The sequence below is a fragment of the Engraulis encrasicolus genome, chromosome 10 (genome assembly GCF_034702125.1).
Source record: "Engraulis encrasicolus isolate BLACKSEA-1 chromosome 10, IST_EnEncr_1.0, whole genome shotgun sequence".
NCBI lineage: Eukaryota > Metazoa > Chordata > Actinopteri > Clupeiformes > Engraulidae > Engraulis > Engraulis encrasicolus.
The window spans coordinates 49,747,246-49,764,142 of NC_085866.1; the positions used below are offsets into that span (position 1 = coordinate 49,747,246).

At 42.1% G+C, this 16,897-nt stretch overlaps 2 protein-coding genes across 5 annotated transcripts in view; both read right to left on the reverse strand.

Moving 5' to 3' along the window:
• Window positions 1-59: 59 nt before the first annotated feature.
• LOC134456298 (deoxyribonuclease-1-like) lies at window positions 60-6,123 on the reverse strand. The gene is made up of 9 exons (XM_063207673.1): window positions 6,044-6,123; window positions 4,739-4,902; window positions 4,210-4,298; window positions 3,929-4,015; window positions 2,995-3,107; window positions 2,601-2,713; window positions 2,079-2,236; window positions 1,234-1,330; window positions 60-957 (listed from the first exon to the last, which is right to left on the reverse strand). The coding sequence occupies exons 2-9, from the start codon at window positions 4,898-4,900 to the stop codon at window positions 829-831; spliced, it is 948 nt and encodes a 315-aa protein (XP_063063743.1). The 5' UTR covers window positions 4,901-4,902; window positions 6,044-6,123; the 3' UTR covers window positions 60-828.
• Window positions 6,124-7,549: 1,426 nt separating this feature from the next.
• Window positions 7,550-16,897, reverse strand: part of LOC134457267 (nuclear receptor coactivator 3-like) — a 143,312-nt gene continuing 133,964 nt past the window's right edge. For all 4 annotated transcript variants that reach the window (XM_063209183.1, XM_063209182.1, XM_063209184.1 and 1 more), the window contains 6 exons: window positions 16,550-16,699; window positions 15,871-15,969; window positions 14,086-14,332; window positions 11,344-11,524; window positions 10,555-10,726; window positions 7,550-10,176 (listed from right to left, as the gene is read on the reverse strand). In XM_063209183.1, the coding sequence (XP_063065253.1) occupies window positions 10,165-10,176; window positions 10,555-10,726; window positions 11,344-11,524; window positions 14,086-14,332; window positions 15,871-15,969; window positions 16,550-16,699 (861 nt within the window). In that variant the 3' untranslated portion in view covers window positions 7,550-10,164. The remainder of the gene's footprint in view (window positions 10,177-10,554; window positions 10,727-11,343; window positions 11,525-14,085; window positions 14,333-15,870; window positions 15,970-16,549; window positions 16,700-16,897) is intronic.

Below are 16,897 nucleotides of genomic sequence, written 5' to 3' on the forward strand. Positions count from 1 at the left end.
CACACATTTTAATCATTTAGAATATTTTATTTAATTTTGTACAAAATACATACACTTCACACATCAAGCACAAATACACTGTTAGACCTACAGCCTCACACAGACGAATGCACACACACAAACGCGCACGCATGCAGGCGCGCACACACACAATCAATACAGTCTACCAAAATATCTTCACTCAATGTAAAAGACCACACACCACGCCTTGGACCTCACTTTAACACAGGGATGTCAAACTCAGGCCCGGGGGCCAAATCTAGCCCGCAGAGACATTTTATACCTCAAATCACCTCAAATGTGTACAGTTAGTTGCCCCACATACACCATTACTATATAGCGTCATAAGACTTGAACATGAAATTTCATGTGGCATAGGAATATGAGTGGGCCTAGGACAGTGAAACAGCTCACACTCACATGCACCAGAATATGTGCATGCACATTTGAACTATGATAGAGGAATCTGATTATGAAATTAACATGTAAATATAAGTAGATAAGTGTGTGTATAAACATTTTTTTTTTTTTACAATTTTGTCCGTTTTTAAAATAAATATTGAGTTTGGTCCACAACTTTGTTCCAGATTTTGATTTTGTCTCTCTGCCAATTTGAGTTTGACACCCCTGATTTAACACATAGAATAGCCAATATTGTTCAAGAAGAAAACCATGGATTCCATGCTTAAGACTTCTCACATGCCAAGTGTCTCACACCCAAAAGTACCAGCTGAGTATTTTGCTTTGCACGTCAGTATAAAGTCTGAGGGCGTTGTAAAGTAATTTCATATTCACAGTGTACACATTGATCATACTGCTGTACATTGTTCAAGAGAAGAAGAGCAGGGCGATGAGAGGAAGGAGAAGAAGCAATGGCAACAGCAAGGCCTGCGGCTGCCCTGACGACTTCAGTTTCAGGTCCACTGTGATTGGATAGTGGTCACTGATGGTGAGTACCTGTAGATAACGAGAGAGAGAGAGAGAGAGAGAGAGAGAGAGAGAGAGAGAGAGAGAGAGAGAGAGAGAGAGAGACCTCTTTAATTCATGTCCAAACTTGTGAATTTACAAAGAGAAATTATAGACTTAGTAATTAAACCATTATGAACCACTTGATACAAGCCATGTGAAACGCGTTGTGTAATTCAACTCCAAAATGCTGCAGAGGACAACACCCATTATTCAGAACAGCATGATTAAAATGCTTTATTTAGATTTTTTTAAAAATGACCTCACCTCATGCATTGAGGTTTTGAACTTCTTCTTGAAGTTGAACACGTTTGCAGAGAGAGGCGTGATAGCTCTCAGGAATGTTTCTCCGTGCACCACGAAGCTGTGTGGAAAAGATCCGTTGCGTTTAAGAAAGCCTCCCCTGTTGACCTGACAGTTAAGTAATCACCCATCATGCCACTAGCTATCACATGACCAAACTCATTCTTAGGAACAAACTGAAGCGCATTCCAGACATGAGCACCACTTCAGTAAAGGTTAATGATTCTGCCGGTGGAATTCCTCTTCCGCACTGATAGATAGATAGACAGATAGATAGATAGATAGATAGATAGATAGATAGATAGATAGATAGATAGATAGATAGATAGATAGATAGATAGATAGATAGATAGATAGATAGATGGATAGATGGATGGACGGACGGACGTGCAAAGTGAAGTAATTAGCCTACCCAAATACAAAACTTTCAAGATGAGAAAATGTCTTACTATGTTATAAAAGTATAAAAGTGAAAAAATGTGTAATTTTGACAATATGTGTACCAGTAGTTATTGCCTTTTGGTTTTGTATGGTGACCTTACGTGACTAAGAGATCTCTCTCAACCTTGAAGAAACTTGTCTCTTCCCTGACAGTTTTCCTTCATAAGAATCTTATTTCTGCAACAATCCTGCTTGACCTGCATACTCTGAATTTCCTGACATAGACCTATTGCATGGTGCTGAATGATTATGCCCTCTTTTATATATTGCTGTAAAATGTCAACTAAATATAATGGATTGTAGCCTAAGACAATTCAGCATCCATTCATTTTAATCCCATTAATTAATCCCACCCCTCTGCCCCTTACCGATCATAGGCACAGTCTGTCATATCTGTCACAGTGGTGTCAGCGTCATCCCTGATCAACCAGAACAAATCCAGGGATTTGAAAAGCCGATTGTCCCTCCTGTTCTTCCTTGTGACGTATCCACAGTCAGCATGAAAGTCGCCCAATATCATGATGTTCTATTGAGGAAATGAAAAATGTTAGGAGATTCTTAAACAGTATTTTAGGTAAAATCAGAAAATAACTGCAAGTGTATGAGCATTATCTGTCAAGTAGTAGATACCCCAAAGTCGGGTTGGAGTCCCACTTCTCCTCACTCACACATTTCACTCTAAAGCGTCTATTCTGTTCATACAGTAGTAGGGGCCTGTCCTTCACTCCAAGGGGAAGTTTGAATGAATTTTAATCATGGGGACCACACTACACTTTCACATGTTCCCGCAAAACTGAGTGGCTATTACAGGCAAAAGCAAGTGGAATGGGACAGGGTCCTTTTAGTCTCATTACTGCCACCGTGTCTCCATACTCTAATTAATACCTTACCTCTACTTTCCATTTGGCCTTTATCTGTGTGACAACATCATAAAGGGCATCTAGCTCTTGCAAAGCTCGCTGTGGTTCAGCACGCAGTGGGATCAACACAAACTGGCCAATCACTAAACAAAATGAAAGAAAATGAATGAAATTAAAGGAGATTAAGGAAAACATACTGCATCAATTGATATTTAGACCAGATCAAGATGATTTCAGATTTTGTGCAGAACTGTAGTCTGTACTCTTGAACATGGTCAAAATGTCCCGGTAATCTCAATCATAACTTTCATGTCTGTTTGTATTTTTTAATGCAGCATCAATAATAGCTACCTATTTCATGATTCTGAATATGTCTGAAATTTTGAATAAAAAATGTCAGTGATGTTTTCAGATAGCCACCAACCTGTCTTTGATGCGTTGAAATGCACTACAAATGGTTCTCGATTGAAGACTCTCTCAGTTCCCTTCTTCTCTTCTGGGTATTGGTGCGTTTCCACTACAGCAGTGGTTCTCTTTCTGTTCAGATATAAACACACCATCAGTTCAAAACGGGAAAAACTAAGCCTCCTCAAAATTGTGCAGGATAAAAACTTAAAGGGACAGTTTGGTCAATTTCAACATGCAGTTGTATTGCTCACGCTACCCTTGACTTGTCAGTACCTGGTGATGCCACATTTTTCGGCTCAGCCCTTTCTGAGATATGAGCAATTCTAATGAGGGCAGCGTTTGTTTACATTTTTAAAAAATGAAACATAGGCCAACTCCAAATATTTTCCCAAAAGGTACCGCTGTTTGCTAGTTGTCTGCTGATGTTTTATAACCTTTTGGATGTTTTTGGGAATAAATAAAAATGTTTTTTTGGAAATGTAAACAAAGAGCTTCCCCCATTACAATGACCAGGATCTCGGAAACGGCTGAAGAAGAAGAAAACAAAAATCTCAGGTACTGACAAGTCCAGGGTAGTGTGAGCATTACAACTGCATGTTGAAATTGACCAAACTGTCCCTTTAAGCCACATCAACAGAGAGAAAGTTAGCCAGTTTTGTGGAAATCTTGTGTTGTATTCCAACTTGTTTTAGTTTGACATATAGGCCTACTATTTCTTCCTCATGATACTGACGATTTAAGGAGAGTTGGGTTGACAAATACAGTACATTAGAAGACAGGAACAAATCACTCATTTTGGATATGGAGTGGATATATTTGGAGACTTTTCATAATGTACATTGATCTGCATTGTGTGATCAAGTCATTATGCTCAAGTCTTGACTGTCACGATTCACCTGGATTTGACCATAATCTGAACAGGTGGTCCATCTTTCCAGTATCTACTGTACCTGTAGAGAAAAGCATACTGCTCCTTCTCATCATCTGGTCCACCCAGTCCACCGCTGACCACATAGTCATATTGGTGGCCATTGTATCTGGACATAAACGTGAAAATAAAATAAAAGTATTAGGCAAGCAATGAATTATTCAAATGAAAGAAGTGAAGTTTGTGTTATTTAATCATACTGTACAATATAGTAGATGCATGTATAAATTATTTACAACTACCCTATAAATGTACATTGTATTCATACTGGTACAGTAAGTGAAGACATGTTTTTGTACCTACCCGTTAAGTGACGAGACCAGCTTTTTCATAGCCTCTCCATCCAGGTCCCTCACCTCTTGCAGAAGGCACACATCACACATTGCCAAAACCTAAACATGTGAGTGAACAGCAAAGTACAGTATTTGCTGAAGGTATTGAAGTAAATTACAAGTGACTTGAACACTACACCACATTAAAGTGATACCATTCAATTTCTGGGTGGTTTTCTAAGCAGGCCATCTCCTCTGGGCAGGATTACATATTCACTGCCAAATATCTAACAGTGCTGACTTGGCCACTTGGGCTTAACTAACTTGAATTTACTAGTGTCGATTTCTACCCCAAAGCACTAGGGTGTCTGAGATGGCATTCATTAACCTTGTAATAATGAGTCATTTAACTAACTACATTGTATTGTACCAACTTGCAAAGATGAGTCATTAGACTCGAAACTTTGGCCTAACTGTGTTGTTTTGATGTGTCACAGTGCACCTGTTTGGTAACTGCTACCTGTATTGTTTTGACACTTGTAAGATGGGCTTCTTCTCACCTTTGTTAGGAGATGGAGAATCCTTGGACCATCGAGTTTAGAGATGTTGAAATTTTGCACATTGTATGAACATATTTTGTATGTTTTGGATTTAGCGCTGTTGCTCAAAAATGGAAAGCAAGCCAGAAAAAGTAACAGAAGTAGCCTCTTGGTTTGTCCCATATCTGTGGAATAAACAGAGAAGTCAAGTCGTCAACATGTAAACAAAGATATTACACACTCTTAAACCACTAAGGTTTCAATAAGGTAAGGCCTCCAGGATGTTAAGAACAATGTCCATTGTTCCTAAAAGGAGTGTTGTAGACATTTCATCTAAATTATACAACAAACGACCATCTTGTTTGTTGTATGTGTTTTAACCACTACTGCATTACATTGTTGCACAAAGCTGTAACTGTGAATATGTTGACACTTTTGAAAAGGGCTACTTGGTTCACTTCATAAACTTTGGAAAAGTGTGACCAGGGCCACTGACAGCTTTTGCTGGGCCCAGGACAAAGTCATCTTAAAGGGCCCCCTACATACAATCTAATGGGGACCCAATTCTGGGCCCCTAACTCCCTGGGCCTGGGACAACATACCCCTTTGTCCCCCCTGTCGACAGGCCTGAGTGTGACTAACCAGGACACACCCCACCACCTGACTTTATTTCTCAGTACTAACATCAATCTCAAGATGTAACTTAACTGCCCTCTCATGTCAAGATTGTAGTGCAGGGAGAAAAAATGTATATAGAGGTTAATTTATTTTATAATATCACATGTGAATTTGAATATTTACAAGTTTAACCTTCCATTGTGGTGTTTGTGCGTTTTTGTGTATATTTCAGCCCATCAACAAAATCAGGTGTGAGTATATAGGCATGTCTCTGTGAAAAGACAAGAGTCCTTACACCACATTTCGCCTGGTGTGACATTTTACTTAACAAATGAGCATGATTTAAGTTTGACAGTTTGCTCACCAAACTGGTTTGCTGTGCTACTACAACATGCCATTTTCATGCCTACAAAAATACCTCTGGGCTGCTCAAGACTGAACAACTGAATTAGAAAACAAAAACATCTTCAAAACATATTTATCATCTCCTGTAGGATACTGAATTTCAAACAGAAACCCAAACCGATACCAGAAACAAAACTTGTTCCTCAACTCTTAGTCCAGTAATGCATTTGTGCACACACCCATAACAGGGGAAAAAGGACACACTCAAACATGCACCAAATCTCTTGCTTTACACAGCATCTAGCAGTACCAAATATCACACACACACAAACACAGTCATTCAAACAGCCAAGGCTCTGATACCTGTGTTATATGAGGGGTAAATCAACCATATCTCCGCTTCGTTGGCTTCCTTCCTTTATCTCTCTCTCTCTCTCTCTCTCTCTCTCTCCCCTTACTCTGACACCATTTACCTGCTCCCAGAGGTGGAGTCACTGCAAGCTCCACCCTTTCCAAGGAGACATGATACTGGGCCTGTTTGAAACTCTCTGACTGGCTAGTGACTTCAGATGAAACATCCTGGCCATAAACAACAGCTGTGTCGTTTTTGGATCATACCATGCCAAACTGAACCGATTTATGTGACACACGGACATTTGGATGAGATTACTGGAAAGGGTTACAATTTCCATTCTAAAATCTATTGTTTTTAGACAGCTTCTAGTCTGCCAGATGACTTCTTTGTATTTTACAAACCCCCCCCCGTGAGATGATTTCAAACAAGCTCATTGTTGCCCTAATGTCACAACCAAAAAAATGTTGTGACAACCAACACTTTTTTGACATGGGTCAAAACCCTGCATGTATTTAAGAAAAGGTCATATACGAGTCACAAACAGTTTAAGGCTAAATACAAACAGATCTCACAAAAACAGTATCTTATTTTATACTCATTCATTTACATTTTACACTGAAATGTGAGAATGCCTTTCGCACATTCCCAGGAATGGCAAGGATGTTGTCTCCAGAACCCTAGGGGGTGTGTGCTGCAGGGCTTTTCCTAGCCAGTGTATTTAGAGCAACAAGCAGGAACTTGTTTAACTAGAGGCACAAGTCACCGCTCATATGTGTGTACTATACTCAGCTTGTATGCTACTGTTTGCTGAAAACGCAGAATACAGACAAATTGGAAAGAGTAAGTGCACATGCATGAACTGTCTCTAATCAAGTGGCTCATCAATAGATGAACAGTAAATTCTGCAGTATTGTTCAACACAAATTCAACGCCCTCCTATAGAGGTTTAAGTCAGGTAAGCCAGCCTGCCCAGTGTTGAATAACTAAAACGTCAAAGTTAACTACCACCCGAGAGGGAGAAGTACATATTGTAGAACATATTGGCATTGTACATAGTCAAAGGGGATCTTTGATGACTGCGTTCAATTCCACTGTCCTGGAACAAACAACATATCAAATGATTGTATTACCGTAGTCACCCCTTACTAGCCTAGAATCTATATAATACCTTGTTAAAAGATAGGCTACTACTACTTTCTTAATCTTTCCATGTAAGCTACATAACAACATTTTGTTGACGTAGTACAATCTTCAAACTGCTTTTTTCCACTCCTTATGTAACAACAGAAAAAGTGTTTCTAATGCCCATCTCCTATGTCACCAACCTTTACTTTGTTTATGCAATTTGTATGGAAAAACCGTCAAGTCCACAGTAAATCAGATGAGCAAGCCAGGCAGTGCATCTCAGCTTGAGACTATATTCAGTTTTACAATCAGAAGCAGTTTATGTTAGCAATGTCTGTTACCATGTACCGTACACATAAATTATAGTGCAAAATAGTCAGTGTATTTACACTGCACTTAATAAAGGGTTAATAAAGGGTAAGAACATGATGTAACATGATGCATGAAGATACACTGTAATCGTAACAACAGTTCAAGCTACAAAAGTAGGACTGCAAAGAACGAAAGAACTCGCACACAAATAGCTGGTAATGTTTAAATAGAAATTTGTATTTACATCAATATTGACATCGAAGAACAAGAAAAGAACGCAACAGTAATTTACATCCTCAAAGTTATTTTCCACATTTTTTTAACTCTTCAGTCTTTCCATTTCAAATCAAATGCAATGATCAACCCATATCAATCTATTCTCAGGAACTATCTTTTTCAAAATAAGGACTGCAGGGGCCAACAATTTTTTTTCATACGGTACTCATTTTGAGATAATATATTTATATAAAAATTAGATGATTTTTGCATACTAAGCAGTCCTTTTGTTATCAAATAGCTTCATAAAATCAGACCTTTTGTCTGAAACGTACAATCCATTTCAGCTTGTCCACAATCATTAAAACTCTTTTTTTTTACCAACACAACAGATAAACAATATTAAAATGGACAAACCCATAAGACAGTCAGAAGAAATCCACAGAGTAAAAGGCTAAATCTCGTGTTCAAGATCAGAGCACATTATTTTAGTGAAGGAACGAAGAAATCTTTTCTTTTTCCATTTAACAAAGGCTTCTTAGGGCTTCTTCACACGGCCCTATCTCTACATGAAGACACTACTTATGCAGCTGAAAATACAACTGAAAAACCTCTTTGGATTTTGCCTTCCGTCCGAGTCGGTGGGTCTCTCAAAAATATTTCTTAAATATGCATGAAGGCAAAACAGGAAAAAAGTACAGTCAAAAAACAAATGGAGAACTGAAACAATATTTAGGGCTGTAATGTTTTCCTTACCCATTGTTTCTTATTACCAGGCCAGAGCCAATGGTAGACAAAATGCAGGAAAATGGGGGAAAAAAACCTTGCTGAGAAAGCAGCAAGTTGTCTGGAATGGAGCAAATTGTCAGCGTATTTTATGTCCCGGGATTGGAGGTTTTACAAAAAACCCATATTACTGGCTTCCCATCTCAAACAATCGACTTGCTGACCATATAATGTGTATATACCGTATATACACAGATTCTGTAAATGCATTGCAAAGTTCTTAAATGAGAGTCTTCAACTCACAAATTATGCTACACTGCCATTTTTATCCGCACTACTTCCAGAAATGGTTGTTGAATGCAAAGAAGAGAGGAAAAATACATTGGAATAATGAAAAATAAAAAAGTGCCTTCTGGAGGATTAAAGGTGGCTGTTCAAAGTTGAACAGAAATATCTTTTTGATTCTGAAACAACCTTTCTACTCACTGTTGTTTTGACATGTTAACAATGAAGAGCAGTATTGACCTACTACACGGAAAAAGAAGATCATTTTCATGGTATTTTTCTTTTTTAAATATCAAGACGTACAGTCTGTGCAAAAACAGTATGTGACCTACAAAAGCGGATATAATACATTTGAAGCCTATTTACAATTTGTATTCACAGACAGAAAGGGGGGAAAAACTTCAATCTTGATATTACATCTAATACTGCAGTACCTTTGAGTAGATGAGACTCACTCCACATAATGCTCTATAAACAGAGAGAAGCGGAGGGGAGGGGGGAGATTATTGCTTGCATCTGCATAACTAGACATAACTGTGTGCTTTCTGCGTTCCCATCCTCTCCCCCATCCCCTCCCCCCTTTGCCCCCCGCTCCCAAACCCAAAACCATACCCGAACCAAAAACAAACAACCTCCGTTACAGGGAGGACAATCGAGGACCCCCTTGAAGAAAAGACTGATTCATTGTCTTATAAGGCTTAAAAAATGACAGAGAAATATTGCAACAATCCTTTTTCGCCGTCTGCCAGCCTTTTGCCCTCCCCTACCCCACCCCCCTTGTAAAGTGCAATCACCGCCCAATTATATTCTCTGTGTGTGTGTGTAGTACCTTCACCCGACACTACAAAAACAAAACAAAAAAATAAAGACAAAAGGATGTTGCCCAGACAAATCCTACTGTCTGTCAAAATGCATCGACATTTATACATTCTAACATGATGGAGGAGGCGACTTTGCCTTTCCTCCTTGGTGTCATTGTGTAAGAGGGCCGTTGTGTGTTGAAACGTGTCATGTCCTGCTCATACGGTTTGGTCCAGCAGGGAACATGGCTCCATGACTTCCATCACTTTTACAAAAACAAAAAAACATTGTCAAGAGACACTGATTTACCCCACACAAACACAACAGATAGCTTCTGAAGACTGATGGTAATACACATCTGTATGTATATGTTTGTATTTTCTGTACAGTTGCATTTTAGTCTCTGATGTGTGTTATGTCACAGTGTCTGAGATGTACAAACGGGTGTGTAAAGGAGCTGTGTGTGTGCGCACGTACATACAGTACGTATGTGTCTGTGTGTGCATGAGGGTGTATACACGTGTGTATCTGTGGCATCTGGTTGGAGGTTTCCAGGTGAGAGACACCCTGTGATTCAGATGGACGTTTGGGCCCGAAAGCACCGGAGTCTCTCATTTAGTAAAGTTCACAGTGTCTCCTTTCCTGCACAGCAACTGTGTGAGTTTCAGCAATACTTCTGGAAAATAGAAGAAACAGAAGAGACAAAGACAAAATGTCAGTCATAAAGTAGAAGCAACAAGGACAAAATGTCAGTCACAAAATCCATGAGTCTAATATTACTGAACTGAAATGAACTATTAAATGAACAAGTCTAATATTACTGAACTGAACTCAACCTTCTTTGAACAAATGCCCCATTGACCTCATAAGACTCCCAACGCCCCTTGACCTCACCACAAGCCTGCCAATTAAAAATAAAACAGACTAAAGCATCTCAATGGCAACTTAACACCACCTCCTCTCAGCTGTATCCTTCTCAAACATCCAGTTGCATATGACTACACACTACGCACACAGGCACACACGTACAGTATGTATGTGTGTTGGTCCTGACCTGATCGGCTCCCATGGGCATCCTGCTCATCATCATGGGGTTCATGTTCATCTGTCCTGGCATCTGGCCCATGTGTCCCCCGCCTCCGCTGCCACCCATGCCCCCGTTCATCATCATGCCACCGTACTGGCCACCGCCACCCGCCTGGGCAAACTGCTGCTGCCCGTACGCCCTGCAGAGGAGAAGAGCAGAGAGGGAGGAGGAGCAGGAGAGGAGATGGGAGGAGAGAGTAGGGAAGAGGAGGGAGGAGGGGAGGAGAGCAAGAGAGGAAAAGAGGGAGGAGAGGAGAGGAGAGAGCAAGAGAGGGGAAGAGAGGAGATAGGTGTAGAGGAGAGGAGATGGGAGGAGAGCAGAGCAACAGGAGAGGAGAGAGTAGGAAAGTTGAGGAGGAGAGGACACAGCAGAGGAGAGGACAGGAGAGGAGGGAAGAGAAGAGGCGAGGGGAGGAGGAGAGGAGGAGAGGAAGGAAGAGGAGACAAGAGGAGAGGAGAGGAGGAGAGAAGGTCAGGGATTACATCATAATGCGGCAGCTTTCATCAGTGAACATTAAAATAACTAAAATAACAGATCACATTGGTTTGACAACCAAAATATTTTGAGTGGAAACGCAACACTTGGATGATCATCCTACTCCACAATACGGATTGGGGATCAACCAACCACATGCATCTTCCAGTTAAGTAAAATTATCCAAAGGGAATGAGCAGAAATTGGGAGGGAAAAAGAAATGGTGTAACGACTACAAACATGTTAACAGTCAGATTGACTGGCTTTGACATCTCAACCTACCCGTTGCGAGCCATAGCTCCCTGTGGCCACCCCTTCATGTCAGCCGTCTGGTACATGGGGCCGCCCTGCGGATGCTGTTGCATCATGGGGTTTTGCGGGGGTCCGAGGCGGCCTGACATCATGGCGTTGGGCGGGCTGGAGCCGGAGGGGGCAAACGACGGGTCACCCTGGTGGCCCATGCCTACAGGAGGAGGAGGAAGAGATGGAGGAATTGTTTAAAGTTGTTTTGTTGTGTTAGTGATAGTATGTTGGTCCATAATAATTGTGAGGGTGATGTTTTTTTTTTTAATGGATGTCTACATGGCCGTAACTACCATTGAGGACACAGAGGACATGTCCTCTGCATTTCTTTCAGTAATGTAAAATTTATCTATGATGAAAAATCGATATATGATCAACAATGATGAATTCAGTTTGTATACGCCTCCCCCATTTATTCTCAAGGCAATGATTAATGAAAACAAACATAAGAGTTTGACTGAAGTACAGTAAATGTACAGTATGAAGTACAGCACGCAATATTTGACCTCTGTATTTGCACATCCAGGGTCGTAACCAGACATTTTCAAACAAATGGATGCAAATGAAGAGGAGATGAAAATTGTTGTGTTGTGTCTAGCAGTTTAGGGGCTGATGATAACTGAGAGGTAAAGGTTTATCAGAACTCGTGTGTTACATTGCATTCATGATGCAATAAATTGACAAATGAGGAGATGAAAGTTTCTTTGTTGTGTTGCATGGTAGTTCTGTGTATTAGCTTGTGGGTCCATGACTACTTTGCAGGAGTGAAGATTGTTATTATTAGTTTAATCCCTACATCACAGGCACACAATGAATCTACAAAGATGGTGGGCGACGGGCAACAAGAACATTTAATTTCTGCATCATTCAGTTTGTAAGAAAGTTTGCCCTCTTCTCTAGCACAGTTTATTATGGTATGAATACATTTTACACCAGTCCACCAGCAGGGGGAGGCAGCAGCATGCTCTGCAACTTGGTCTACTTGGGACACAAGGGCTGGCCGCATCATCACCTCTGAATCTGAATGCTGAGCGATGTGACTCATCTCTCCCGAGTGGAGTGTGGTGGTGCATTGTGTATGTAGCGCCAGCCGCTACTACTCGTACTGATGCTGCTGCTGCTGCTGCTGCTGCCGCTACGGCTCTCCTTCAAGGGTGCCCAGAGGAAACGCCTACCCCGAAGGCTACCCACCCAGACTGCCCAGACCGCTTAGCTAGCTAGCGCACCAGCATTTATCCACTTGACTTGGACTTAACACGCCATTTCATCATCTCAAATCACTCCGCTCCGCGCCTCCTCCTGAGGATATTTAACTTCTGAGCGACGGCAGGGAGAGAGAGAAAGAGAGAGAGAGAGAGAGAGAGAGAGAGAGGCAGGATGCTGACCTTGCCCATCACACGCACACAAGAGTATAATCAAAAGAAGCTCGCGCTGTAGATTTTAATCCAACTTGAAGCATTTGCGTAGAAAAGCAGAGCAATAGCATTGAACGGATCACATGAAAAACGTAACTATGTTTCACAGGGAAAAGGAGTCATTAGTATTTAGTGGGCAATGGCTCAATTCTCCTTTCCCTAAGCAGTGTACTGATAAAACACATGTGATTCTTTGTAGTAGATGAACGGACCTTGCTGGTCAACCATATGCATGCGGCTCCCCTCCTTGCTAGCCTAACATACAGTACTATGAAGCAGAACATAACGGACAATAAAGGATTTAGAAGAATGTACATGAAAGTGATGTTGTATTTGGTAGGTGTGTACACTATACATGGGTTCAAAATTTGTGTTTTCTCCTGGCTTCAATAGCTGCGCACAACTCACCACAACTGTTGGAAACCGCTGCCGGTCAAAAAATTTGCTCAGGTGGTAGGCTACCAGTGTGTTGCCCCTCCTCACAACATCGTGTTCATAAACACGGTGAACCCATGTGTAAACACAATACAGAAGTATGGGGAAACAGCAGAGGAGTGGCATCACCACAAAAATAAAGCAAGTTAAGCAAAGTTAAGTCAAAGTAGTGAGCAGAACCGAACCTCATGTGTGAAATGCAAATGTGTGAAAATTACAGCTTAAAAAAAATGATCAGGAAATCCTTTGGTAAAGTTTGCATATGAAAATCAAGATGAAGGAGAGCGATAGAACCCTGTGTGTGTGTAAAACACCCCAAAATACCTGATCATGGCTATTCAGCACAATAAAGTATACATGTGGGCCTAGGTTCGAATCTGGACTAGGTCATTTCCTAGCCCTACCCCATATCTCTCCCCACTACCCTTTCTGTCATAACTTCACTTTCCTGTCCTAATTAAGGCGTAAACAGGTCAAAAGAATACTGAGGAAAAATCAGTCTGATGAAGTAACCCTCTCCGGGCGCATTCAGGCCGACTGAGAACCGTGACGGTGCCCGTTCCGGCACCTAATCGCGAACCGGCCGTCGTCTTCACGCCACAGATATTAGCATTCGCAAACCTGAAAGTTGTTTCACAATGCGAAACGCAAAACACTTGTTTTTTTCTCCGCAAACCGTGACGACAATGTGGCCGTCAGCAGGTTCGTCTGGGTAACATAGTAACGTGCGTAACAAGTTGAGAGCTCGGTATGAACACGGACAGTTCGCAAATAAGCACTTTAGTGCTGAATATAACTGGTGCGGGCACCAGCACCGGCTCTCTTCTGGTCAGCCTGAAAGTGAAAACCCTCTCTGTGTGTAAAAACGCACCATAGCTGCCTCCATAGGCAAACTGCTGCTGTCCTCCCTGGCCCATGGGTGCCCCTCCCATGGGCGCTTCCATGCCGGTGGGGGCGGTGACGTTGGGTGGGGGGCTGAAGCCTCCGGCAGCGGCTGCTGCTGCGGCGGCCTGCTGCTGTTGCTGCTGCTGCATCAGCATCATCATCCTCTGGCGCCGCATCTGCATCGTCATCATCTCACGGCTACGCTGCGCCAACATCTGGGCATTCAGGAAACCCTGATCATGTAACAACAGAGGTGGGCAGGGGGGAGAGGTGGAGTGATGTTAGAGAACAGTTGAGTAGAGTGCTTTTACCAATCCAGAAGGAAATTAAGTTGTCTGTCATCTTACATAAATACACAAATACAAGACATACACAAAGACCTATACACATAATTGTATATTACAGTAAACACACTCTTGAGTACCAACACACAGCTCTCTCTCTCTCTCTCTCTCTCTCTCTCTCTCTCTCTCTCTCTCTCTCTCTCTCTCTCTCTCTCTCTCTCTCTCTCTCTCTCTCTCTCTCTCTCTCTCTCTCTCTCTCTCTCTCTCTCTCTCTCTCTCTCTCATGTTCAGGAAACATAAAAAAGCCAAAGTAGTACAAATGATGTCATGGAATGAGAAAAATGCAAAATACAGATTAAAAGAAAGGACAAGATGGGAAGCCTTAGCTACGAAGGGCCAGCAACTGGGCATTCAGAAAAGCCTTTTATCATGCAATAGAAGCGATAATGAGATTTAACACTTAAGATTTATTATCATCAGCATCAAAAAACCCATAATATTACATGCCATAGACAAAACTTTTATTCAGTGTGTGAGGGGGGAGGAGTAGAGAGATAGCATCAGGGCAGTCAGGAAACATGGGTCACACACAAAATATTGAGATTGGCGGGGGGAGAGGACAGGTCGAGTGATGGAATGAGAGGAGTGCAAAATACAAATAAAAAAGGGAGACCGGAAAAGACCGGAGAACCGAGAAGAGAGAAGAGGTAGACAGATTGGGGAGGGCCAGATTGTAAAGGTGCAGAGCAGACAGCAATGGGATGAAAAGAAAGAGGACCGGAAGAGGCCGGAGAAAGAGTGGAAAGAAAGGATAAGAAAAGGGGACAGAAGAAAAATGAGAGAGAGAAGGAGGGAGAGGAAACGGCAGAAGAGGGGGGGGAGTGAGTGAGAAGACAGATGAAAAAGCAGACAGTGAGAAGGGGTGAGACAAGAAGGGAGCATGAGAAAGAGAATGAGAAATAGAGGAAAAGATTAGACAGGTAGATGAAGGAGGGGGAAGACAAGAGGACAAGAGAACAAGAGGAGAAGGGGTGATGAGCGAGAAAGAGAGAAAAATATCCCCTTAGAAAACAGCCATTCCTCAACATGTAACCCATCACAATGACACAACGGGTGCTGATAAATGTGCTGGCCACCATCACACCATTTATCTACTTCCTCTGGTAAGACACATGACAACACCGGGGGGATTGATCCCATGGCCGAGCATAGCAGACTACAGCTCGGGGCTCAGGGCTATCTGTGTAGGGCAGCAAGTGAGAGCAGGGCCGCCGCAAGGCATAAGCAGAGGAAGCAGAGTGCTTAGGGCCTCAACCGCATTGCCCCCAAAATTGAGGGCTCCCAAATTGAGATGAACTAAAACACACATAATTATTATTTAATTATTAGGGGGGCTCCTGACTAGCTATGCTTAGGGCCTCCAAAACCTTAGCAGCAGCCCTGAGTGAGAGAGAAGATGAAGAGCAGCAGCGTGTTGGCGTACGTACCTGACTGCCCATGCCAGGCTGCATGCCAGGCCTCATGCCCGGCCCACCACCAGGGCTCTCCATCTTCATGCCCATGGCCTGCCGCGTCTGGTTCATGAACTGCAGAGGAGTGGGGCATACCAGGAGAGAGTAAGTACACTGTGCAACGTCAATATGACTTACAGCTGTATTTTACTTCGTTAGGGCATCTTTTTCTCTAGATTATATTTACTCAAAACGTAGCAGGGGAAAATATGGCCTGGGCTTTAGAAGCGTGCCCTTCTGCATTGCTATTAGGGCTTGCGGTTCATAGCATGGCTGGACAAGTGTGTGTGTGTTAATGCCACTATTCTATACATTACATTTTATTTGTTTTTTACTTGTTTATCTAAGAAGCATACGTATGCATCACTTGTACATTTATTACCAATTACTAATCCGTTTATGGGCATTAGCTGTGGTTGTGCCACCTGACTAAACTGCAAACAAAAAACATCATTGACCTGTATGCTGCAATCCATGGGAGTCATTCGAAAACAAGACTATTTGATAAACCTGAAGAGGTAAATCTGCTAATAGCTTGGCCACAGGTATCATTTGGTAAACTAAATGAGGACTCCAGGCTGTTCCATCAGATGATTGACCCCTACCTCAAGGTTAACCTCAGCTGGATTATTACTTAGCCCATTCCTGTCCTCACCTGCTGTCCCTGTAGCCTCTGCTGCAGCTGCAGCCTCATGGGCTTGGTGGCGCTCATCATGCGTGGCCGCATCATGTTGGCGCGCGGGTGCCCCATGCCGCCCATGGCTCCCATGGCTCCCATGCCACCCCCCATGCCTGGGAAGCCACCCTGAGGGAACAAGAATTCAGGATGATTTTTCCCCGTCATTGACAAAAGAGCATTTTTTTTTTTTCGCTTTGATTGGCGCATCAACAACACTGCGTAGTTTGATTTGACATACTATTTGATGTGCAATGAAATATGAATATAATATCCATTTGAGGAGTGAGACATTTCCCCAAGTTCTTCAAGAATTTTACATCTCTC

What these genes read in the sequence shown, in the direction of transcription:
- LOC134456298 (XM_063207673.1), bottom strand. Translation starts at nt 4,900, where the DNA reads ATGGGACAAACCAAGAGGCTACTTCTGTTACTTTTTCTGGCTTGCTTT. An exon ending in AGGCCAAATGGAAAGTAGAG is followed by an intron (nt 2,237 to 2,600) that starts GTAAGGTATTAA and finishes TTTCCTCAATAG; the next exon opens with AACATCATGATATTGGGCGA. An exon ending in TCAAAACCTCAATGCATGAG is followed by an intron (nt 958 to 1,233) that starts GTGAGGTCATTT and finishes CGTTATCTACAG; the next exon opens with GTACTCACCATCAGTGACCA.